The sequence below is a fragment of the Lissotriton helveticus genome, chromosome 8 (genome assembly GCF_964261635.1).
Source record: "Lissotriton helveticus chromosome 8, aLisHel1.1, whole genome shotgun sequence".
Classification (NCBI taxonomy): domain Eukaryota; kingdom Metazoa; phylum Chordata; class Amphibia; order Caudata; family Salamandridae; genus Lissotriton; species Lissotriton helveticus.
In genome coordinates this window covers 1,704,151,475-1,704,177,455 of record NC_136069.1, presented here as the reverse complement: position 1 = coordinate 1,704,177,455, position 25,981 = coordinate 1,704,151,475, and the positions used below count along the sequence as shown (strand labels likewise).

Below are 25,981 nucleotides of genomic sequence, written 5' to 3'. Positions count from 1 at the left end.
TGGGGAATATGTGTTTATTCCCACTCCAACAAGTGCAACAGTAGTGAAAGTGTTGGATAGCTGAGGGTAATACCTTACTATTCCCACTCCAGCAACTGCAACAGTAGGGAAAGTGTCAGATAGCAGAGGGGAATCATTTACTATTCCCACCCTACAGAGTGCAACAGTAGGGAAAGTGTTGGATAGCATAGGGGATAAAATTACTATTGCCACTCCAACAAGTGCAACAGTAGAGAAAGTGGTGGATAGCCGAGGGGCTAAAATTACGAATTCACCTCCAGCAAGTTCAACCATATAAAAGTGTTGAATAGCAAAAGGGAATAATTTACTATTCCCACTCCAGCAAGTTATACAGTAGGGAAAAGGTTGGATAGCAGAGGGGCTAAAATAACTATTCCAACTCCAGGGAGTGCAAGAGTAGGGAAAGTGTTGGATAGCGGAGGGGATAAAATTACTTTTCCCACTACAGGAGTGCAACAGCAGAGAAAGTGTTGGATATTGGAGGGGAGAAATTTACTATTCTCACTCCAGCAAGTGCAGCAGTAGTGAAAGTGTTGGTTAGCAGAGGGTATTAATGTACTATTCCCACTCTAAAGAGTGCAACAGTAGAGAAAGTGTTGGATAGTGTAGGGGATACAAAAACTATTCCCACTCCAACAACTGCAACAGTAGGGAAAGTGTTGGATAGCAGAATAGAATAATTTACTATTCCCACTTCAGCAAAATAATAAACTTTAATTAACATACACCTAAATAATAAAACATAATTTACGTCCCTCTAAATCCTCCTATAAATGACACCATTAATATAGTTAAACATTACACAATGAACATAATTGCTTCAAAGTTAATTAATTTAATAATAAGAATGAACAACCAAATTAAAAACAATCAGTAATAAATTAATTCACACTAAGGCCCTCATTAGGATTGAGGGCGGACTTTGCCCGCCCGCCATCCTCACGGTACTTGGGACCACCCACCATAAAGGCGGGGGTCCCGTGGGGGGTATTAGGATGCGCCCACCACAGTGGCGGGCGCATCCTGCATTTTTAACATTGTGGCGGGCGGTGCTCTCAGCACCACCCGCCCCAATGCTAAAAATGCATGTATGCATTTGCATACACAAAGTGGCAGGCACTGCGCGGTGCCGGCCGCATTGTGTATGCAAATGCACGGGGTACCACAGGTAGCCCCCCATGTGCACCCCCCACCTCGCCTTCACCGTGGGGGCCCACAGGGGGCCCTGCCACCACGGAAAGGCATCTGTTTCAGGCCATTGTAATATGGCTGGCAGTGCTCCGTCCGTCCGTCTTTCCGTCTGCCGCGGAGGACCAGGATGTCGGGTGGATCGCCACCGGTGGCGATCCGCCCGACATCTTAATGGGCCCCTAAGAATTTAAAATAGCAATAACTAAATATTATCTAAAAAATATATTAAATTGTAATTTCTTCCCACTTTACTCCCTTATAAATCCACAACCCACTCCTAAAAAACGGACACAATTTACATATTTTCCAATTAATTATTAATAATTAATAATCAAATAATAATTAAATAATAATACATTATTGAACACAATTAACAACATGAAATATTAAATGCACAAATGCGAATTAATACAAATTATTAACTAATTCATTCAAATTAAATTACTTCCTACCTTACTCCCCTATAAACCCACAACCTGCTCCTACAAAAACCCACAATTAACATATTTACAAATTAATAAGTAATAATTAATAACCCATAATAACCAATTAATAACAAATTAATGAACACAATCAACAATATACATTATTAAATACATAAATATCATGTAATTAAATTATTAAGTATTTAATTATAATTACGCTACTTCCCACCTTACTTCCCTATAAACCCACAGCCCACTCCTAGAAAATGGCACAATTAACATGTTTATAATTAATAATTAATATTTAAAAATATTCAGTCACTAGTTAATGACAAATTAATTAACACTATTAACAAGATAAAGTATTAAATACGAAAATATGAATTAAATAAAATTAATAATGAATTAATTATAATTAAATTACTTCCCACCCTATTCCCCTATAAACCCGCAACCTGGTACAGAACTAAAACACAGTATTTAATTTTGTATAAAATGAATAACTTCTAAAAATTATAAATAAATATATTATAATTAAATTACTATCCACCCTATTCCCCTTTAAACCCACAACTCGCTGCGGAATTAAAATACTTTTAACCCCTATACTAAAATACAGAACACTAAAATAAATTGTTTTATTATTAACAACAATATTTCTTCTAACTATATTACTAACTTCGATATTAGGTAAAACAATATTTCTTATCTACATGTCGGTATTCTGTTCGACGATATTCTAGCAGGTAGATATTGTGCCACATCCATATTTAAACATCGATATTCTAGTATATCGATATTTAAACATCGAAATTATGACTTCATACCCTTGCTGTCATATCCTGCTGAAGACTTTTGACATAATTTCCAGGGAATAAAGGCCTAATTTATATGATGGCAAAGAGGGAACTCCATTGCAATGACGACGGAGTTTCCTCCCCACCAACATAGTGGTCTGTCCACCCAACTTAGGGGCCGATTATGATGGCGGACGGACCTGAGTCCATCCGCCACCATAGAGTAGGAGGGACCGTCCGCAGGGGCAGCGTCGGTCTCTCCATGCAGATTAGGATGTGACCACCAGGGTGGCGGTCACATCCTCTATTTGTAACGTTGCGGCGGGTGCAGCTTCAAGCTGCACCCGCCGCAATGTTAAAAATGAATGCACGGCATTTGCATGCACAAAGCAGCAGGCACCGCGCGGTGCCTGCCGCTTTGTCCACGCAAATGCAGGGGGGTACCATAGGTACCCCCCATGTGCACCCCCCACCCCCTCTTCACCCAGGGGGCCCGCAACGGGCCCCCGCAGTGAAGGTCCGTATGCTTTTCCACGGCGGAAAAGCCGCCGTGGAAAAGCATACTTCCTACTCCATCATAATATGGCTGGCGGTGTCTGATAGACACCGCCAGCCATGTTAATGCTTTTCTGCCGCGGTCGGAAGGCGACTGCGGCGGAAAAGTGGTGGACAGATTCAAAGAACCACCAGCCATCCTAAATTTGGCGGTGGGTCTTTCATTCATCCGCGGCGGATTTCCCGCATCCTCCGGGCCGGCGGTGGCTTCCGCCGGCCCGGAGGATGCGGGAAATCCGCGATCCTAATGACCCCCTTAGATGTGGTCAGACCATAGTAAGGGCCATCAGAGAATTGGCTATATGTCCGTCTGCAATATTAGGATTGGCAGAAATATAACTGTATATCATCAGGTGACCCTCTACTGATTGATTGATTGAATGTTTGTGGTCACTAACTCTGATATTAGCAGAAACACTGGGTTTTCTGATATCAAAAGCCTTGTCTTGATGTCTTAAAAAAAATGTTATGTCATTAAAGTATTTCCAACTGACAAGGTAACTTTTACGCCTTAGGGGCCAATTCCGATCTCGCTTGGAAAGCCCTACGGCTGACTGTAGTCCTGTAGAGCTTTCCGAAGGACTCATGACCCGGGGCTCCGAGCCACAGAGTATGAAGCACTGCAGAGCTGACGGACTTAGGTGGCTTGGAGCCCCATTGAAGTGAAAAGGAGCCTGTTGTACGTCATGCACATAGGCTTCCATCGTGAAAAATGTACATCTTGGAAAAGGGGGCCCCCTGTTGCATGTTTGCGTTGGTGCTCCCCGCAAAGTACATGCATGGGTGAGGGGGACCCCTGGGTCCCCCCACTGTCCAAGTCATAGGGCCCCGGGGAAGGTGGGTCAGGCGCAGATCTCCGAAGAATGCTTCCGGGAGCTTTTTTGAGCCGGAGGCTCTGACTCACACCGCTGCCCGCAACACGCATCGTACTTGGCTACCCGGAAACCATACGCTTTGCACTGTATGCTCCAGACAGATTTAGGTCGCTCAGCAGGCATCGCTGACGGGTACAAGTCGGTCATGGCGCGAGGCTTGAAGCGCATCATACTTGCTCGCTCATACAGCTGTACGAGTCGCACAGAAATCTCGAGTACGACTCGGACTCGCTACTGACCGATGCTGCTAATAGCCCTTCGGAGCGAGATCAGAAATGTCCCCTTTGTCTAAATTGTAAAGAGGAGGGTGCTTGAAAAGGGAGTCCCGTCCCCCCACTTTCGGTAGCCAAAATGTAATGTATTGATGATTTTAAAGAGCAACTGTGTTCACAAATTATCAATCAGTTCAAGGCGCCGTACTCAGTATGGAAACTGACTCACAGTGGGGAAGCTGTTTCTCTTGGCCCGCATACACTTCAAATCATGACAAGTGGCCTCAATGTATCTTGGCAATGGTGTAGGGGACCTGTGCATGATCGCTGATGTAATTTGTTCCAAGTGAAATTTTGCTTCCTAAAATTAGTCAATGTTTCTATAAGTGAAAAAGTTTTTTTTGTACAAAAAATGTGTTCACTTGGAATGAATGCGAATGCAAGGATGGGAGGTCTGCTGTTCTTCTCAGGCCTCCACTACTGTGTTCTCAGGCATTTACAGGGGTTTATAAAATTCCTCTTTCCTCATTTGTATTCATGAGGCAGGAGGTTGGCGACCTCCTGTGAATGTCAGTTATGTGCAATTAATACACCAGTCTCATTGTAAAGTGTATGCCTATTTTCAAACCTGTTGGTGCCATTTGTTCATACTGGTTTACAAAGAGGGCTTAGTGCATGCACCCACTGTTATTTCAGTCTCATTGTAACATTAGCAGGAGGTTTTTGTGAAACACTGTAATTGACTCTCCGTAGAATACGCTGGTCCAATTCAGAAGGGTAAAGTTAGACTTCAGGCGTAAACTTAGACTTCAGGCCAAGATTTATCTTAGGTAATTGGGCCCTTATGTCTGACTTTTTTACAAATGGTTGCAATTTGTACGCAACTATCCAATTGAACACGTTAACTAAAGAAAACACCTCAAAAAGTCAGCTGGCACACCCATCTTTAGAGAATGCCAACTGCACATCTTGAGTATTCACAAAGGTAAATTTACACTTTTGCGCCACTTTACTACTTTTCCGTATTCACAAAGGTAAACTGAGACCAAAAGCCTCAATTTACCACTTTTCGGTCTCCATGAAGGTAAACTTAGACCAAAAATGTAGCTTTCCTAGAAGCAACTTGCCTTTGTGAACTAGCAAAGTGGAGTGTGATTAGTGTCTTCCGCTGTTGGGGCTGTTATCCACTTTAGTGCATGCCAGGCTACTGTACTATACTACATGCCACTGCACTATATAACAATGTATTCCACTGTAAACTATGCCACTCTTTACTCCACTCCTCTTTATGACGCTCTAATCTATCTCATTACACTCTATCCCACTGCACTGTACCACTCTCCACTCTATAGCACTACACTCTGCACAACTCCACTGGTTGCCACTCCACTGTAACACACTCAACTCTACTCCACTCTACACCACTTCACTGTAATTCACTTTACGACAGTACACTGCATGACTCTCTCCTCCACTTTACTGTTCCACACTCCACTTAATGACAGTCCACTCGATTTAACCACTGTTATAGTTAGGAAAACTTTACTTATTCTTTCTATACAAAGAAAACTTAAAATATGCAAACATTTAAATTTGAAAGTTATAGTTATACCTTAAATGTATACATCACACGGCACATTTATATTAGTATAGATTTATTGATTCTTTAACTCCAAACTAAACATAAACTACACACAAAAAAATTTAATTTGCAACCTTATCTGTATTACTGTAATTTATAATTTACGCAACACCTTCAAACTATTATACCTACTGCAGCTCATGCACTGTGCATTTAACTCAGTAGCCCACTACATTAACTAAAACTTGCACCTTCTCCATGCACAGCTTAAACCGTTTTCTATTATATCACTTCTACCATTTAAAATAATAGTTATTATACTAATAGTGATGACACTGCAAACAACATATCTTGGGAAAAGACAGTGCATTGTACAATTGTGAGATATAGATAATGTACTGTAGCTACAGAGCTTCGGCGGATTATGTTTTGGTGGATGTAAGCTCTGTCTCCAGTTGGGGAGCTGCTTGTCCACAAGTAGTTACTGGAGGGTTCTCTCAAGTCAGATAGAACTGGTTTAAATGCCAATCACAAGTCTGCGGTGGGGGTGGTTTCAATCAAAAATCTGAATATGCACTCTGGCTACTCTAATGACTTATGCTTGTTTTATGTAGGATAAATAAATATACTAGGCCTGGGCGGTAAAATCCGCTCCGGTGGTGGAATTTGTGGAATGTTGACAATTCAGCATTCTGTGGAGAACGCAGAATTGCTTAAAATTCGGCGATCCGCGGCGTAGCGGATTTTTTCCTTGTTCGCGCTTTCAAAATGTATGTTTGCGCATGAGGTTTTCCTATCCGTTCACGTGCGCCATGAGATTTTGGTAGCTGGCCGCACGATCCCGCTAGAGTGTGAGATCGTGAACACGGCATTTTGATGCGCCATCGGACATCCGCTTTCGAGAAGAGTAAACATTCATCGCAAACGGGTGGGACAAGTGAAACAATATTGCTGCGCCAATTGGCGACCACATGGGCAAGTTCACCAGATATTTCCCCCCGAGCACGCAAACAGTGTCACCGAGGAGGAAAACCGCATCGCAAATGGGCAGAACAATGCCGCATTCTCACAGAGATTTTTTACATCTTTGCGGAACTTTGCGTAACACAACTACGCAAATTCCGCCCAGGCCTAAAATATACCATAGCTGGTTTATAGTGAGGAATGAACATTTATATTCATAATAAATGTCTATTTTTGGGAACTAATTTTAGGTGTATCTTTTGAAGTGTAAGGGCAAACACAGTCACCTAAAGCAAAAACATCCACCTGCTGGAGAGGGCTGGTCTTTTGACTTATATCCTCTGCTTGGGTGGGAGGGAGTATAATGTGAGTGATATGACAACAGAATACTGGTGAAAGAGTATTGATTGGGAACCCCTTTATATGTAGGCATATATTGTTTCATATGTTTTTAGAAAACTGCCTTTTAGATGATTAGTCTCCTGGTATTCCACAATTCTGGAGCACTCTGAAGTATCCGTGAGGTGATGTGCAGCACAGTATAAAACATGGTTTAGTAGCAGAGGGGGCTGGTAGCAATGGCAGACTTGCGCAGCATAGTGAGATGTCTCCTATGCGTTGCATAAGTAGCTGATATATGAATTGTGTTTATCAAAGATGGTGCTGATGTGCTTACAGGGGTGATATTTCTGAGATGAATCATGCCCCAAGTTTTGAGTGTTGATTAGGTCTCTTTGAAGGAAAAGTGGGACCGGAGGTGCAGTTGTGATGATTTTGGTTCTTCGCCTGGTGGTGTGGATGTGCACATGTGAGGTACATGAAATCACCATATCTACATGAAAGGTAACTCTAGAAACATCATCAGTTGATTGTCTTATTAAGAAATGTTCTCTAATTTATCTTCACAGCTATGGAGAAAGTGGAAGTATGCTGACCTTTGGTGCAATTGACCCCTCATATTACCTTGGAAATATCTACTGGGTGCCAGTCTCCAAGGAGCGATACTGGCAGATTAATATGGACAGGTACTCAAATGAAAGCATGAATGAATGAATGGATGCTTTATCCTGCTGTTAGTTATAAATACAAAATAAATCAAATTGCAAAAAAGTTAATATTTCAAATTAGGAAATACAAACAGCGGGATCTCAAGAAAATGTAAACTCAGGGCCCGATTCACAGAACTAACTTAAGACAAAATCCTAAACTTACTACTTTTGGTATTCACAGAAGGCATTTACTAGTCTTAAATTAGGATTTTGTCTTAAATTAGGATTTTGTCCTAAATTAGGATGTTGTCTTTGTCTTAAATTAGGATGTTGTCCTAAATTAGGATATTGTCCTAAATTAGGATTTTATCTTCAGTTAGGATTTTGTCCTAAATTAGGATTTTGTCTTACACAAGGACCTTGTCCTAAGTTAGGATTTTGTCTTAAGTTAGGATTTTGTCTTCAGTTAAACTTAAGTTTAACTTAAGTTTGTCTTAAGTTTAATTTAAGACGAAATCCTAACTTAAGACAAAGGCCTAACTTAAGACAAAATCCTAATTTAGGACAAAATTCTAATTTAAGACAAAATCCTAATTCAGGACAAAATCCTAACCTGAGACAAAATCCTAACTTAAGACAAAATCGCCATAAAAACTTTGGAGGAAACTAGTAATATGCTTTGGCCAGCATATTACCAGCCTCACACGGCTGCAGTAGCAGTGGATCTGTGGCAGTCTGACTGCCTTATTCAGAATAAGCAGGTGGACAGTCCCCATAAGTATGGTGGGCCAATGGACCGCCGTAGTCATAATAAGGCCCAATATATTTTTTTAAAGTAGACCAAATCTTCAATTCAGCAAGGCGTCATTTGTGTAGATCCTGGAAGATTTTCTCAAAGAAACTAAATGTTGAAATAAAAGAATAATAAAAATGAGTAGGAAAAAACAGCTGCATGTGACTGCATTTCCATCTGTAACTTCTTGTCACAATGGCCTATTTTCAAAAACAATTTACTGTTATGTCCTTCCGACACTTCTGGACTCAGCGATATATAGGCTTTGTAGGTTACCCAAAAACCTTATGATGCTTTTTCATTGTGTACCGACTATAAAAAGAATGAAAAATGAGTGTTGTAGGAAAGTCTATTATGAGTTGTGGTCTTTGAGAAACCTCACCAAGGAATAAATTCACTATCTTGTTTCAGGTTCAGTTAGGTTACTTTAATTTAAACTGTAGCCCTGTCCTGAGTAGCTGCGGCACTGAGCAGTCAGCCTTAATTGAAAGGACATCAGAGTAAACAGTTATCAGCACTTAAATGTTAATAAGTAAGAGATAAAGCACAATAAACATCTCACTCCAAATTCATAAAACTAGTTATATTTGTATCTTTAAACAGACATCAAAAAGACGAACCTCAATTGAAGGGAGCCGGAGTTATGATTTTTTAAAACTGTTTATAAGACACTGTCAAAGTTCATGCTGACTCTCACAATTAGAAACTTTTCTGGTTCTTTTCCTTGTCTATGGATTAGTTGACTGAGTCGTCTGCAACTTCAGTGTGCAGTTTGAAGTAGGTGAATGAGTGAAGTCCAGTGGTATGGTACAAACCTTTGGTCTTGCCAGAACTGAAGGCTATCGAAAAACCTGCAACACTCTGCAGTGGTAGCAATCTGACGTCTGTGTCCCGGGGCTTTGACAATGATAGTGTGATGAATGGCAGTAGCATATGAACATCTGTTCTTTTTAAAAAAAAAACATTATCCTTGAGCTCTAGACACAAACGTTGCAATTCCTACAGGAGGTAGAGTAGTAGAGGAAATTATAGCACCAGCCATGGGTCCTGGAACTTTTCGGCAACTTGCGGGGACTAACACTCTATCACCAAGAGCGCACCAGTGGGGTCCAGGGCAATTCCTGTTGGCACAGGTCAGTTGGGCTCTGCCGAGCAGGACTTCTTAAGCGCTGTAGGTCCTGGAAGTTTAAGAGGAGGCTAGTCAATGAGCCCTTGGAGTCCATTTTCTGGTCAATGGCATACGTGAAAAAAGATTCATCCCTTGAGGTCTCTCTCTACAAAGTCAACAGCAGGAGGAGAAACCCTTCTCTCTGAAGTTCTGTCGTTGGTTCAGCAGATGCAGCCTTCTTTTCTGAGGTAGACAGGTTCAGCAGGAGCAGCCATTCCTCTGTCCTTTTTAGGTCCAGAAGTGCTCAGAGGAAAGGATCCAGGGGTTTCACCTTTATACCTATCTCAGGTTTGTGAATTGGGAAAACTCCCTAACCAATGGGGCCAAAATTCCTAAGGGCAGCCCTAACCATTGTTACATCACTTCCTTGTGCATTGGCATGAAACAATCGCACAGTGCGTGACTCTGCCCAAATCCAAAATATCAGAACCCGTCTTCCCTGGGTCTGAGCTATTGCTACACCCTTGCGGTGTGTCCAGTTTTATTGTCATACTCCTCCTGGAAAAACAGTTCTAAAAGTGGTTTTCTCTCTCCGGGTATGAAAGCCAATCTATCTACCTTGTCAAAGGAAAGGGCAGGCTACAATGTGACTCACATTTGTCAATCAGAGACGGCTGCCATTTTGAAGTTGGGCCATCTCTGGCCATGCTTTCAGGAGGTCACGCCTCCTCCCACCAACATGACCTTTGCTATCCTGCCTCAAAGAGCAGGAAGACAGCAGGTGGTCTCAGGCAACAACTGCTATAGTTACTCAGAAATGGCTACTCAAGACTTGGGACAAGAAACGGGCGACTTTCTAAAGTCCCCTCAACATTACCTTAATTCTCACTATGTCAGGTTTAAGGTAAAACATTTATGTGATACTATGAAAAACTATATTTGAATGGAAATCAGAACTTTGTGATTGGGCTAGTGTAACCATATGTTAGCCAATGGGACAGCCAGTCTTGCTCCAGTGAAAATGACAACAAGACGTTTAAACTGTCAGTGCATGTAAACACACTAAACATGTCCTGCTTTTTAAAATCTAGCACCTTGTCTTATGGACTTATATGACTTACCTTAGGGTGACTTATAACTATTAAAAGTAAGGATTGGATTTAACAAAGCAGGTATAGTTTAAAAGCTCAAGAAGCTGCTTTGGTGATATTACAGGCATTGAAATCCACATAGAGCTGTTCAAAAGCAGCGTCAGGCCAAATAGTTGTGCTGAATCAGTGTGTGGGGCTTGAACTGACTGCTATAGTACCCCATAGCTCCTTGTTGAAAATAGTTTAAAAGCTGCCAGACGAATGTGCACTGGCAGGTCTAGAGCCATGTTTTCACTGTATCACTGCAGCGGTGGTATGATAAGCCCTGCATTCCAATGGTGACATTTAACTCCCAGGCCCTGGGTATACAAAGTACCATATAATAGGGTATTATACGTAAATTAAATATGGCAGGTAATAGGCAATAAGAGACACAGCACAATAGCTGAGGTCTGGGCAGCATGGTTCAGTACTCCTCAGAGTCTGAGAACCAGCAGCATTATTTCAAAAACCTGGGGCTGATCATACTAAAAATGAAATTTTTTTTTAGGTATGAAAGAAACCTATGTACTTCAGAAATGTACACAAGCTACTGAGTTTAGGGACAGTGGTTATTCGCACACCTCTGTATTTGAGGTTCTCCATATTGTCAGGTGATTTAAAGGGAAATGTGCTGAATGTTTTCTTTATTGCACATTCACAAATGCTGAGAAATGTAATTGGTAATACCAAGTTTTCTACTTTTGCACCATACGTTTCATGTTGAAGATGGTACCCCACTTAAGTGGCTGGGCATAGAGCCTGCCCTCAAAATGCCCAAAAATGCAACCTGGAGACACAATATTTCACACTGGAAAATCCACCCTTTTTAAAAAATAAAATAGTTAGCTGTAAGAATGTATAAGAGTAGTTCATTAGTCAATTAAAATCATAAACATTGCAAAAGCCATACAATGTAAACATATTTACCTAAAAGGATTACAAACTAATAAACCATCAGCAATAAACTACTTAATTTCTTAATAGTCAAACAATTTATTTGTTATGTCCCATCATAATTCTAATCACAAATCAGAATACCAATATGCCCAGTTTGGAATGGCTTCCACAACACCTACCTACAATCTAAAAATATTTATCGATCGTAAAAAAACTTTTTCAATTCTTGCTGAACAGCCACGCATAAAAAAATACCTATGAGTAAAATAAAATGTCGTTAAAGTTCCAAATAATACAGCAGGTTGTCAATTTACTCTAGTCTGGACTGTCTGTTTTACCTTCCAAAAGTAAGGATTCTCTTAGGCTTGAATAAGATTTCAATACCAGCCATCCGTGAAGGCGTTTGGACAACTTTTCTTTGTCTGCGATCCAGCTTTGCCATTTATTCAACCTATTTACCATTTTCTGAAAGATTTGCCCAGATCTGTTGGCATCCATAGATCACTCAGTTCTAGCCTCTCAATGCTGTTCTCCAAATGTTTCTTGAAGGCTCCATTCCCCCGCTGGAGAATAATTTCGGTCCAAAGTCATTTACCCAGTGTCTTGTCGGCAGCTGCGCGCAGTTTGTGGCAGAGCTTTACAAAGGTCGCAGGTCTGGCAAGTGACCCTTTTGTTATTGAAAACTCCAGTTGAACTTGGGCAGGCGAGGCAGATCAGGGTAGCCGAAAGTTTTTTTTAAACAATCTTATCAATAGTTTGCCAAGGAGGCTGACCTCAGTGCCTAGCATTATCTCTGATCTATTTGATCTCTTTAATATGTCGATTAAAAGCAATCACATTTGTTGTTTTGTTGTTTACTTCCAGCCCATTCTTGTCTGTGCAAACGCCAGACAATAGAGAAGCCATTGAATGCCTGTTTGTGTGTTACTGAGAAGTAATAAGTCATCAGCGTAGACAATATTTGATAGTTTGTTGTCCACCCAAGCTCGGGGCATGTGCTGTCAGCTCATCTAACTTTGTTGAGGGATCTGCAATATACAAGAGGGGTTCTAACACACAGTATACATACAGCTAACTGTAGACTTTTGGCCATAGCTCAGCCACAACCTGGGACAACCTACTAAACCCAGACTTTTCTGGAATTTAGATACAAGGTGTTGTCCGGTATGGTTCTCATGTGGTGTTCCTACCCACAAGAGCTTGAAAACATGAAATCTTGGCTAAAAACACACATTTTCCTCAACATTTCTGGGAGGGAATATTCTGGCATCTGAAGGGATCCACACTTTTCCTACACTTATCATTCCTACAAGTCTCCCAATACAAATTATACCTCCTTGTGTGGATAGGCTTAGTGCTCACGGCAGGAAACTACCCAAAATGGCCGCTTCAAATTTTCCAGTGAAAAGTAAAACCAACCCATATTATTTTACAATTTGGGTGGGTGTAGGCTTTTGGCCCTAGCTCAGCCGGCACCTAGTGAAACCAGCTGAAGTAGTCTGGAAACAAGACACCCATGGAAATCCACCTTGGCATGACTTGCAGGGCTCGCACCAGGTTTTCCTACCCACGAGCATTTTGGCTAAAAACAAATATTTTCCCCACATTTCTGTAACTGAAACTTCAGAATGTGCCGGGATTCATACATTTTGCTACCATCCGGCGTCCCCCCACGTCACCCAATACAAAATGTACCTCACTTCTGTGGGTGGGTCTAGCGCCCACATTGGAAAAGGGCCTAAAGCACAACTTGGACACTTCACATTTTTCAATGAAAACCAACCCTCTTTTGCAATCTGGGCAGCTGTGGATTCTGGGAAGTAGCTCAGCCAGTCTTTTCATGTATGGGAGTTTTATCCCTAACCCATATTTCTTTGAAATTGAAGTCTCTTGTTGCCATCTTTCAAAGCTGAAATTTAGTATGAAAACTTTTTAGGACAGTGCCTGCTTGTTACTTCCACGGGCCACTGACAGATATGGAAGACGAAGGGGAACCTTGTGAAATAATGCCCACGCTTTATGACACACATGCGTGTATGATCATGCAAGAGTGCTGTGTACACATATAATCAATTTACAGTAACATGTTAAACTTCCCAGTGAAAACCTAGTGAACCAGCAGAGTTTGTCTCTGTATCCAATTAGTGGGGAATGCAGTGTAGGGGAAGGGTTAACATTCTCAAATATGAATTGTAGGATTGAGCCCTGTTCATCAGATCTCAATTTCTACAGAAGATTACATGTTTGAGGTTAGGATATACAACACATCTGGAGATAGTCTAAGGCAGAATGAATTCATTACATAGTATTACAACTTGAAAACAATTAAGGATATAACAAGTTCTGCCAGGGCAGGTGTTCCTGGATGAGTTGTTGATATATACGATACTGTTTGAAGAGTGTATGTACATGAGATGTTTTATTATGTGACTTTTTATTCCAATGAGGTGCCCAGATCAGGTGATGGTGCCTCGCTTACCAGGATGCGAAGCTCTAAAGATGTTAGATCTATTTCTCACAATTGAGGATTGTAAGGACTTAACTTAATTTTCTATTTGCCTCTTGAGAGCTTCCATTGATATTAGTCTCCTCCTTCCAACCTTAGCGTCTCCATGAATGGAAACATTATCGCCTGCGACGGAGGATGTCAAGCTATTGTGGACTCAGGAACAACTATGATTTCTGGTCCCAAATCTGGAATTGCAAATATCCTCAATGTTATTGGAGCAACTCTGGACTCTAATCTGGAGGTAAGTGTCTATAGCTTCCCATTTCTGGTGTGTGATAGTTGAATTAACAGACATTTCAGCTGGAAGCAATTGGTTTCTGTAAGGATGGCCAGACCGTAAATGTCAACAGTTTAACAATCCGTTGGTGAATGAAAAATGATTATTTCGATCAGAAAACATCACTATAACATTGATTGTTCAATACACTTAAACTGACAGGTACAAACCATATTCCATCTATATATACAAAGTTTATTTCTCCTAAATAGCAAAGCTAATCTAGTGATTTATTGTTCAACTATATTGTTGTGATATAGTCCCTAATGTCCATAATACATGACATTTGTATCAATCAGGCTGCACAGGTATAATAGTTCTCAATGTGTTTGTTACTCTACAATGCTCAACCTTTCGTGACCCCACCGCTTAGAAGTCACAATAAAAAAAAAAGATTTCTCCACATAATCAAGCAATGAAAAGGAGCATACAATCATACACAATTAGTTTGTAAAATACAATCAATATCTCAAAATCCACAAAATCCAAAAAGTATTGCGCAAGGGGTCTTGAAGTGTCTTTTTTTCAATATTCTTTATTTGCAGTCTTATGCGATATGCATACATCAGCCCAGCCAACGCGTTTCTTCCAACATGGACTTACTCAGGGCTGTGTATACATGTCAAAAATGGCTGAAACGATCTCCTTTATATTCTGATGTTACCATACGCTGGGATTACCCGTGGCGTCTAGATTATCATAGGTTTAAAGGATAATTGCCTTCAAATCCAATCTGCTGTGTTGTTTGTTCAAGTTCGAATGCCATCTCAGACTTCTTTATGGTTGAAAACCTTCATCCTTTCCAAAATCATAGCAATATATCCTGAACTGATCTGCATTGTAGGTCTGTCTCTAAACCTTCCCTGCTGCACCCAAACACCTGCTACCAGCACAGTGCTGTTAAAAGCACTTGTTGCATTTTTTTGGCCATGCCAGCATAACAAAATACAATGCCACACTCACTATGCAGTGCACGTCTACACCTCACAAAGTGCTGGAAACCTGGAAGATAATAAAGGTAGCTTTACAACTCTGTCTTTTTGGTTACTCTGCTGTCTTTTCTTGTTTCTTGACACATTGCCAGTTACCTTGGCGTTTTTAATCTTTCCAGTTCCTCCCTGTTATTTTCCAACATTATTTATTAATACATAGTTAAATAAATTCCAATTGTACTTAAGTTGAAAAGCACAAATTAAACTACACTGGGGGGCTAACAAGCCCCTTGCGCTGCTGGCGTGTCGCTTATTCCCATGTTAAAAGTGACGCGCCGGCAGCGAGAGGGGCTTGTAATTAAGCCCTTGGATCTGTTCCATTCACTGAATAGTAAATCCTCAGCCAACTAAAAATGACATTGTTTAGCATCAACTGCGGGCTGTGGTTCAAAGTATTTCGAATTATGAGCACCTTGTTGTCCTGATGATTTTGGCATTCCTCTGAGACTATTACATGGGGTTAATCTGCCACAGTAACATCTGCTTTGACATGCCTCATACCTGCAGAAGAGGCAAAGCGCATTTTACAGCAGAAGGGATTTTTTTTTTAACAGCTTAAATGAATTGTGGTGTCAGTGTATTATATGTTGGTGCACTTTTATTATATACTTATGTTGTAATCTTAATTTGTACTAGGGCAAATATTTCATGTATTACTTGCAACAGAATGTTTGGGCAATGGCTTGGAACACTCCTGCAGTCAGTTGGAGTGACCATCTTGAGTCCTCAATCCATGTATTCCTCTTTCTCCTGTTATCATAATAAATCTGATGAAAGACTGAAGATTGAGGGTCCTCTGTGTTACTCTCAGCATCTAGAAGATTGCACTCTTCAGGAATGTATCCTGTTCTACCAATTAGTGTGAACAATGCACTAGGAACAAGAAGGCTCTTCCAAGAGCCATCTCAGTCTCACAAGTATACATCTTATTTTTATTCGAAATTGTTCCACAAAGTTTTTGGGGTACTGCATTACTCTCATAGTATTGGTAAAGTACCCATTAACCATATTTTCTGGGATAGTACTATAACTGGTACCGCCAGGGTGACAAAAACCCTAAGTACTACCCTGCCCCTGCTTGAACACCAACTCTTGCTGTGCATAGTGAGGGGGTTGACCCAGGGCCACACCTACAACCAGACTCTGTTCCCAATTCCCGAGTGACACCCTGGCAGAGTTTCTTTGGCTGTGCACAGCTGGGGTGCTGACCTCAGGGCCTGCCCAACCCAGTCATGAGTGCCCAACACATTAGCAACTGGATACCCATGCACACAATAACAATTCAAGAGGGATGTGGGTATTGACACATGTACATTCCAACACAAAGCCTAAATGAATAAAAAACAAAATGTGTCAGTGTTTCGTTTTTTTAATGCTTTCATAGACTAACCAGCCGACTCGCGTTTCGTCACATGTGGGATAGTATTCCCGTGACTCATCAGGGCTAAAATGGAGTAGGCGTATTTGGGGTATTCGCTCCGCCGGTTATAATTCCGACCTGGGTTATAGGGCTTATCCACTCACCCTTTTGCAGCACATCCAAATCATTCCGGCCCTAATCAATAGCGTCCACATTTGGCAGAGCGCCCTTTTCTATTCCCTGACCCTAAAAACCCTTCTGTTAATACTACATGAGTGCCCAACACCCAACTGTGCATGAGGGGAGTACTTATAAAAGAGACCCCAATCCAGCTTTCCGAATTTTGACACAATCTGACAGCATGTCAGCACAGAAGATGTAACCAACTTGCTGTCACTGGTGCGGATCCTATTTATGTCTAACAGTTTCCCACTGGTACAGATTGATGAATTCAGAAACCACTACTTTTCACTCAAGCCAGACAGAGCTCCATGTGTTTTCACCAGTGTGAGACTACTCCCAGGCCCCCGGGGCCTGATGGAACCACCAGCTCACTATAGCAACTGAATCTGAATCTAGAATTTAAAAGCAAAGAGGCTATCATACTAGAAACCGACCCTTGTTTCATGATGGCCAGCGGCTGGGCCTCTGCAGGGGTCATTTGCGACACATTTCTCAATTCCATGTTTAATACCAGCAGTACTATACATTTATTGAGCGTCTGACTTGCCATTTCTAAACAACTTCAAATTATTAACATTACCTTTCTGTTGCCAGAAGATATCTATGATATTTCCATATTACTTATGATAACATGTACTCTCTTCTTCTTAAACTTTAGTATAGTGTTGACTGCTACACCATTAGCGATTTACCGGACTTGTATTTCACTTTCAACGGGAAGCCATTCAACGTGCCTGCCACAGCCTACATCAACCAGGTAGGTGATAGTCAAGCTCTTTCCATCCTTTGAATCTCCTTACACCACTCTTCTCTCAGACAGGCTGGTCCACAGCTCACATAACATGGCTGCTTGAGCTGGAGTTTTCTCTAACTTTACCCCAAATCTATCCAAAGTTGTTACCATCTTTGTCTCCTTCCATTGCTCTTTGGTTAATCCCCTCACACATTCCTGTTCTTTCTCCTGCTTGCTAGTTTCTGTTTCTCCTTTTTCACATATCCTTCGATCTGTGGGGTCTCACCTTACCTCTCTGTTCTGTATAGTAAATCTGTGTTCTGTGTCGTCTTACAACTGTGCTGCGTCTCCTCCATCTCTTTCCATTCTGCTCTTTCCCACTCCTTTGTTCTCTGTTAATTCTCCTGTCTCACTCCTCTGTTTTGGTTTTTCCCATGTTTTTCTGTGCTGTCCCCTCCAATCTCTGTTTGTGTCTATCCTTCCTCCTTCTATCTTAATGCTCTATTTTTCCCATATCTATATTCCTTCTCCTTAAGTTTCAGTTTTTCATCTCATCCCTCTATTCTTTCAACACTTTCTCTCTTTTCTACTCTTCCTATATCTTTTTTTGTCTGTTTCCTTCCATATCTCTGTTCTTCCACTATTCTAGGTGGTTTATTACTGAAATTTCTCTGTATCTGCACCCTAGTCTCCTATCTCTCTGGTCTGTCTCAACAAATATTCCTGTTTTCTCTGCTATATCTCTCTGTTGACATCATCCTGTGTTCAATATCATCCTATCTCTGTGTTCATTTAGTTACCATCTCTGCACTGTCGTCTTCCATTGCTCTCTGGTTTGCCCCATCCTACATCTTAGTTCTTTCTTCTCTTTTATGTCTTCTGTACCATTGTATATCTCTGTTCTATCTCAATACTCTGTTTGTCTCCTCTCATAACTGTGCTGTCTCCTGCCATTGTCCTCTGTTGTGTATGTTTTTATCTTTATGGTTCGATCAAGCTTGCTCCAAGGCCCGGCAAAATCTGCATAGGTGGGCTAGGAAGGATAGGGAAAAGGCACTAAGAGAAGAGGCATGGGATAACTAAGAGTTAGCAGCAGCCTCCAAGAATTGTCAACATGATGAAAAAGGGTTCAGGCAGATCAGGTCGTTTTACCCCTTTTCTAGGTTTGCCCGGCGTTAGCCGCTTCTCACCCTACTCACGATTATCAAATAAAGAGGCAGGCGCTGGAGACTGGAAGGCAGGAAACAGGAGTTTATTTCCGACGGAACAGAACACGTCAAATCAGACAACAGGGTATCTTCTCGAGGTGCTCTCCCAACATCTCTGAGGCCTGGCCTCTTATACACTGGTTTATTACTTTATTACATGCAACACATTCTTGGTAATGCTTTGAAGTACGGAAAAGGCGTCTTTGGAATCCCCGGTTCAGGCCCGTTCCCACACATATCTACAGTAGGAGTCCCCACCCCAATCTCAGCATGATGGCTATCGCGTAGCTGGACATTCCGCTGGGAACAGGAACGCGGGCGATCGATCGGACCTAGGGGTGTGAGGGCATTGATTAACCCCCTCGCTCCTTTGATGTGAGGCGAGGTCCTACTGTACGGGCAATAAACCGCATCTGTTGGGCTAAGTGATGGCCTGGGGTCGGGCCGGACAATCGGGCAAGGAGGAAGAGGTTACCAAAAAGGGCCTGTTCTGTGGGTAGGATGAAAGAGCGAGGGGGCAGGGGTTCAGCACGGAGACAGGGTCGTGTTTATAGGTGCGTTTATGGCCCGAGCAGGAGAGACCGGGGGCTGTCGGGGCGCGGGGGAATACTCGCGAGGCTGGGGAGTGGGGGAGAGAGAGAGAGAGACGCAGGTTATTGGCAGTGGGCAGAGAGGTCATAACACACAAAATGGCTACTATCTATGTTCGTGATGGGGCCTAAAAGGGGACAAGATGGCAGGGCCACTGTTACGTCACTTTCGCTTCACCTTCAACAGTGGCGAGGGTGAACACAAATGAACGCCGCTTATGTACATATACATTGTCGTTTTCCACAGTCGCCGCTTTTTAACATAAGCTAGGTCATTTCCGTGTTTATCATAACTGACGGGGTGTACATATAGTTGTGTGTTATCGATGAAATAGCGTTTGTCAATACTGGTGGATTTGCATATAACCGTGTGCAGTTGATGCGACATACGAGGTGGAATACATATAAATTTACATTTATCGTATTTAAAAAGTGACCGATGAAACATTTTACAGGCAAAAAGTGGTTGAGGGAGGAATTTAGTCCAATACAAGCAATTAGTCAAGGGGTTGTAGAAAGTCTCGAACAGGGGGGGGGGGGGATCTTCGTCACAGTGTCTCTTTTTTTTTTTTTTGTAGCGAGCCATCACTGGTAGGCTCTGGTAGTTCGTTTTCTTCCGTTGGCGCTGTTGAGCCCCGGCGGTGGAGCTATAGGTCCAGCTCGGGTCGTTCTTTACACGTCGCAGGGTGTGATCTGTCCTTTGCTGTTAGGCCACAGTCCTGTTTCCTAACTAATCTCCTTTAAGGGTGCCTCATGCTGGGCACCTGCATTTCTTTCTCGGAGTCAAAATCCACGTGGAGAGGATAAAAAGGGGGGTTTTGTCGGATAATCGAGGGAGGAGAGGGCGGGGTGGGACCGGATCTTTGAGACAAATCAAGGGAGCAAAAGGGTGACGCGCAGGCAGGTCCATCAATTGGGCTCAAAGGGGCGGGGACTTCTGGCAAGCGTGGGTCAACAAGTAGAGGGCTTCAAGGCAGCCCTCCATTCCTTCGTTTTCTGCGTTTGAGAGTGGTGCATCATCCCGCGTCCCGTTGCTCTGCGGTTCCATCTTAGGTCGAGGTCACACGCGCCTCATGATCTGTGGCCAGGCTGTGCGTCACGTCCGGCCCCTCTCCTCCGGTGTCTGTGTATCCTTGAATGGGTACAAAACAGGTTTTAGCGAACTGGCAAGAGAAGACATTTATACATTTCACTTCCGTCCCAGATCTAGGTAGTTGGGGGTACGTTTCATCGGTCGCGGTCAGGAGTTATCACTGTGGAGGCATGTCTACTGAGTTTGTACTAAGTCTATTTGGCGTTCATTCATGACGTATGTGGCTTTCTTACCCTAGGCCTGGCAGTCTTCTATCAACATGAGAGAGGGAGATAGTGGTTAAACATTTTTTTTTTTCTCGGGGGGGGGCAACAGTTAATCGGGGTCATCATTTATACTTCGTGTTATGGAGCTGGGGCCAATAGGGAGAAAACGGGGACGTTTTGGACATCCGTACTTGGGTGCAGAGGGGTGGGGCAATCTGGGCATTTTTTCTAACGAGCTGAGAACAGAAAGCCACTGACATATAGTCCTCCTGTAAGAAGGCCAGATTAGGGGACTTCAGTCGTCTAACCTGTCCTTTCCTTCATAGCCAATTCCAGTTCCATCATTTTACAGAAAGGAGAGGTAGTAATATGGCAAATTACAATTGGTTTAGTTTCTGTCAATTTGCTGAACACCTTTGTGTTCGAAAACCAATTAGGCTCGTGCCGGCGGGGCACAACGTTACCACACAAAGGAAGAGGGAACAGGGGGACCCTCGGAGGGAGAGTCGTCCGCATTTTAAATGAACTATTCGGTACACGTACAACATGAAGAGAGAGAAAAAGAGAGAGAGAGAAACGTGTACAGTAATAGGCCATTTAATGCGCACACAACACAAAACAGTAGGGTCACGTTATATAGAAACACAGACTGAGGGACAACGTAAATCCATATACTACGTACACATGATTTCAGGTGGGGGGGGGTACATGGATTATATGCAGAACTCAAGACAAAACATAGAACAGTACTTGGCCAAAAATTTTCCTCCTGCATGCTGCGCATCCTTAGTATCCTATTTAATTCGCCTAGCTGTCTTTTGCAGTTGGCCTCTGTTGCAAATACTTACACTTTCGTTAATTGTTCGGGAACTAACCTGGTCGGGCTAGTACTTACGGTGGGATCTTAGGATCGTTTTTAGCGAATGGGCATCCAGGCTGAGGCAACGGGGGGTGTCAGTCGGGGGAACAATGGGCAGTTTCGAGTTTCACGTCTATGAGGGTGCAAGTGGGAGGTGGTAAATCTTAGACATTTGATAATTTTCTTAGTCTTCCAGGAGGAGGGTACTTGGGTAAACCTCACCCTGGAATAGTCCTGAACCTTCCCCTATTTAGTTACCGTATGAACCTACCCGTAGGTGCACGTCATTCTTGGTTGCATTGTTCGTCGTGTATAGGTGCCATGTTCAGACCCCCTTTTTCCCCATTCCATCGGTCGTTCGTTCATCACTCAAGTCGTACAAAAACATCTCTCTTATCGAGTCAACGCGTGCAACGTATGTCCAGTCGAGTTACACACATCCGGTCATACACGCGTGCATTCATATCACCCATATTCATCATGTCCTCGGGGCAGTCCCCATGGTTAATGTATCATTTTTCCCCGCGGAACCCTGGCGTGTTGCTCAGGTCTTCTCCATACTTTAGTCGATATTCCGATGTGACCTGCAGAAAGAAGGGGAAGAAGAAGGGGTGGGGGCAGCGTTTTAAACACATCTGCGTGCATAAACCCAAAAGGCTTTTACTTACCACGTATTCGACCTATCTCCGCGGGGTGCAGTCCCTTCCATCTCGGCATTTTAAGCCCAGAGGGACTGGTAGTGCGGGAGGCATAATCATTTGATGGGCTGTATATTGCATAGATCGCCCACGTGTGGTATTGCGGATCTTGTGTAGGGGGGGGTCGAAACAAAAGGGCAGTCAGTGTAAAGTGGGGGTGAACTCGTGTTCTCCTTCGAGGAGGCGGGGTGGTCTACAGTGGTACCGGGTCTGGTTTAGGGGCATCTGAAACAATTTCCCTGAGATATGTGGCATACAAAGTAAAACAGAACACCGGGACCTTTATCGATTGCCTTATGTTGCACAAAAGTAAAAAACACACGCAACAAACTTGGATCATTCACATTTTCAATATTTCTGGGTACTTTGCTTTTTAACCTTTCAGTAATCGACTTGCTTTATTTCGCCTGTATTTTACGTAGATCGGAAACGATGGCTATGTATTCGAACTTACAAATCCAAGAGCTACGACTATAGTTGTTTTTCACAAAATCTTTATTTAAAAAAATGTTGACGTACAAATGCAGGCCTACAACCACGTGGGCCAGCCACGGAGCAGACTAGAACTGTACATGAGGGCATATTTATCTGAGGAAAACATAACTGAGTCGGTGGTCGTTTTATTTCATCAAGGTACGATAAGTGCAATAAAATCATATCGAAAATTCATTGTGGGCAAGTACCATCAGTGTCAAGAAATTCGAACTTTCAATAATACTGTAATAAATGATGCGTCAGAACTTAATATCAATTCATTGTCCGAATGTTCAAGCAATACTCATCCCCTCCCGCCATGTGCTTCAAAAACTGCATACATATCTCATGATATCAAGTCTGAGCATCCGGAACACAACGGGGAGTTGCGAGTTTCGTTTGTACCAGCGCCATTTTGGGTGGGGTCAGGCGGGTCAAAAAATGTCTCCACCAACTCGGGGTTGGACCAGAATCTCTTTCGGCAGTCCAGAAGTTCCGTTAAGGGGCAACAGATGGGACCGGTGACATGAACCATCAATCAAAGAAAAGGGAGGGGGCAACAATCTTTCCTACCGGGTCATACTGGTGTTCCACCGGAACTGATCAAATCAGTAGTCTGCAGGATTTTTGGTCATTCAAACTGAGGCTGGCGTCAGCATGAGAGCGCCAACGTCTCGTGGCTACGTCTTGGTCGTTCTGCTGGCAATCATGGCAGCCATTTCCCATCGGGGGGCGGTCGGGGGCCCGCGGAGGTCGAGGGCCCTCCGCAGTTCTCGTAGAATCTTCAAAGCGGAGAAAGCATCTGGACGGGGGGCCATTTTCTGGTTGACAGGCGACCAGGCCAACTTTTCACGCCAGGCCCATTCCTGCAAAGTCGACCGCCATTTTTAGGAGTTCTGCAGCTACCGGCAGTCACTGGGACAAATGAGCAGACGGACCCCAGCCTGCCGGGCGAGGCGTTGTTGCACCGCCACAGTGGACGAGACCCTGCTGGGTGAGTGGAGCGTCGCTGCACCGCAAGAGTGGACGAACCCTTTGCCGGGTGCGTGGAGCGTCGCGGCACCGCAAGAGTGGACGGACCCTTTGCCGGGTGCGTGGAGCGTTGGGGGTGCAGCTGAGGGGCCTCCACCTGGGGAGGCAGGAGAGGCTCGTCCGCGCCGCCTCTCCCTCCCAGTGCACCCCACATTTGTTATGGCCGGACCAGGCGATGAAGAAGAGGGGGTGTGGGTCGGAGGCATATGCAAGACATCCCCCCCCCCCGTGGCCTGCAAGGCGCCGAAAGAAGAAGGGAACGGGAAGACCAGTACATTTCGGGTCGGGCCCATGCCTTCTCCGGCCGATTGCGGCCGGCCGCTCTTTGCCACGGCCCCGGGAACGGGTCCCTTGGTTCATCCTGGGGACAGGCCTTGGTGCGTGGTGTCGCCTCCGGACTATTCGCGTAATGGTCCTCCACCCCAGGCCGCCGCTGACGGCTTTTGTAGACTTTCTGACGCCCAAAAACCTACAAGAAAGTAGCCCAAAGTAGCCCAACATTGCTACTTTGGGGAAGGAGGGACAGGAACGGCGTCAAGCAGATGGCGAAATGCATTGTGGGTTTGTTGTTGCAGCCGTTTGCCATGTAAATAGTTGTTTAATATATTTTTGTTCAAATAAAAACGTTTTAACCTGTTACTTTGCTATAGTGTTGTATATTTCTAATATTTGCCTAGGGTTTGTCGTTAATTGGGCGGGGTGGGCGGTGGAGCCGAGCTGTCTCGCAGTCATCATGGGGTTGAGTTCGGCTTTCCTCACTAGTTTCATATTTCCTGAGGGGTTGTTCCTAATGCTTCCATTTCAGTGAGGTCGAAAAGAGATCTCATCAGTGGCCTACTGATTTTACTCGATTCCTTTTGTTTTTCCTAACATTTTTATGTTCTTTTATTTGCTAGCACGATACAGCGGCTAATCCGCATTTTTCTTTATATATGTCCTTTTTATTAGGGGTGTCCTCCGGCGGAGCCAGATGGTCTACCTCTAATAAATGGTCCGGGCTGAACCAACTACTGAGCAATGGGGAGGAGATAGGCATGACGGGTTACAACGGGGACAAAAGTCAGCACTACCTATCCTTCACTACTTTGCGGAGACTAGATAGAATATTTCTATTCTACGGTATTCGCCAATAGGGAATACCCAAAGAGAGAACCAATTCCAAACAGTCAAGTTCGGACAAACAATCAATCAATCAAATGAGGAATAAAATAGGCGCGACGGGTTACAACGGGGGCAAAAGCCTGCGCTACCTACCCTTCACTATCTGCAAAGAGAGAGATCTTCCTGTTTCCCTCTGTTTGTAGGCAGAGAAGATCCTTTCCGAGAACCAATTCCGAATGATCAATGTTCGGTCAAACAATCAATCAGTGGGGGATAAAAATAGGCACAACGGATTACAACGGGGGCAAAGGCCTGCGTTACCTATCCTTCACTATCTGCAAAGACTAAACAGAGTATGGCGACTCTGTGCTTGTTTGCAAATAGAGAATGATCCAAAGAGAACCAATTCCAAAACAATAAATGCTTGGATAACAATCAATCAAATGGAGAGGGAAGTAGGCGCGACGGGTTACAACGGGGGCAAAAGCCTGCGCTACCTACCCTTCACTATCTGCAAAGGGAGAATACTCCTATCCTTCCCCGTTTGCAGACAGAGAATTTCTCAGAACAAAACAAAACAATCAAATGCGTAATACTAGTATTTTCCAATGACAATCAAACAATCAATTTGCAATTTGTCGTGTTACACGACCTTACCCGGACGGTATGGACAGTTTCTCGTCTTCCGTTTCCAGCGCCCGATCGTCCTCTATTCTCCGTAATTGCTGTGGCACTCCTGATGGTTCCCAGTCAGGACCGTAGATCACTCGAGAGAGGTCTGCTCGGAACCAGTGAAGTTCGGATGATCGGCTGCCAGACAAGGGTCTATCGGGCAGGAGCTCTTCCCGGTCGTTGCAGTCGTTCACTCTGTCGTTGGGACCTCTCTCACTGGATCCACGTGTCGCTGATGGGCCCCTCGTTGGGCGCCAATTGATCAAAAAGGGTTCAGGCAGATCAGGTCGTTTTACCCCTTTTCTAGGTTTGCCCGGCGTTAGCCGCTTCTCACCCTACTCACGATTATCAAATAAAGAGGCAGGCGCTGGAGACTGGAAGGCAGGAAACAGGAGTTTATTTCCGACGGGACAGAACACGTCAAATCAGACAACAGGGTATCTTCTCGAGGTG

General features: G+C 43.5%; 1 protein-coding gene across 1 annotated transcript in view; it reads left to right on the top strand.

Annotated features, from left to right (window-relative positions):
* LOC144772153 (pepsin A-like) overlaps positions 1–25,981 on the top strand; it is a 54,768-nt gene that overhangs the window by 24,926 nt on the left and 3,861 nt on the right. Inside the window, exons 6-8 of the mRNA XM_078656301.1 lie at positions 7,530–7,646; positions 14,147–14,291; positions 17,521–17,619. Of these exons, the coding sequence (XP_078512427.1) occupies positions 7,530–7,646; positions 14,147–14,291; positions 17,521–17,619 (361 nt within the window). The remainder of the gene's footprint in view (positions 1–7,529; positions 7,647–14,146; positions 14,292–17,520; positions 17,620–25,981) is intronic.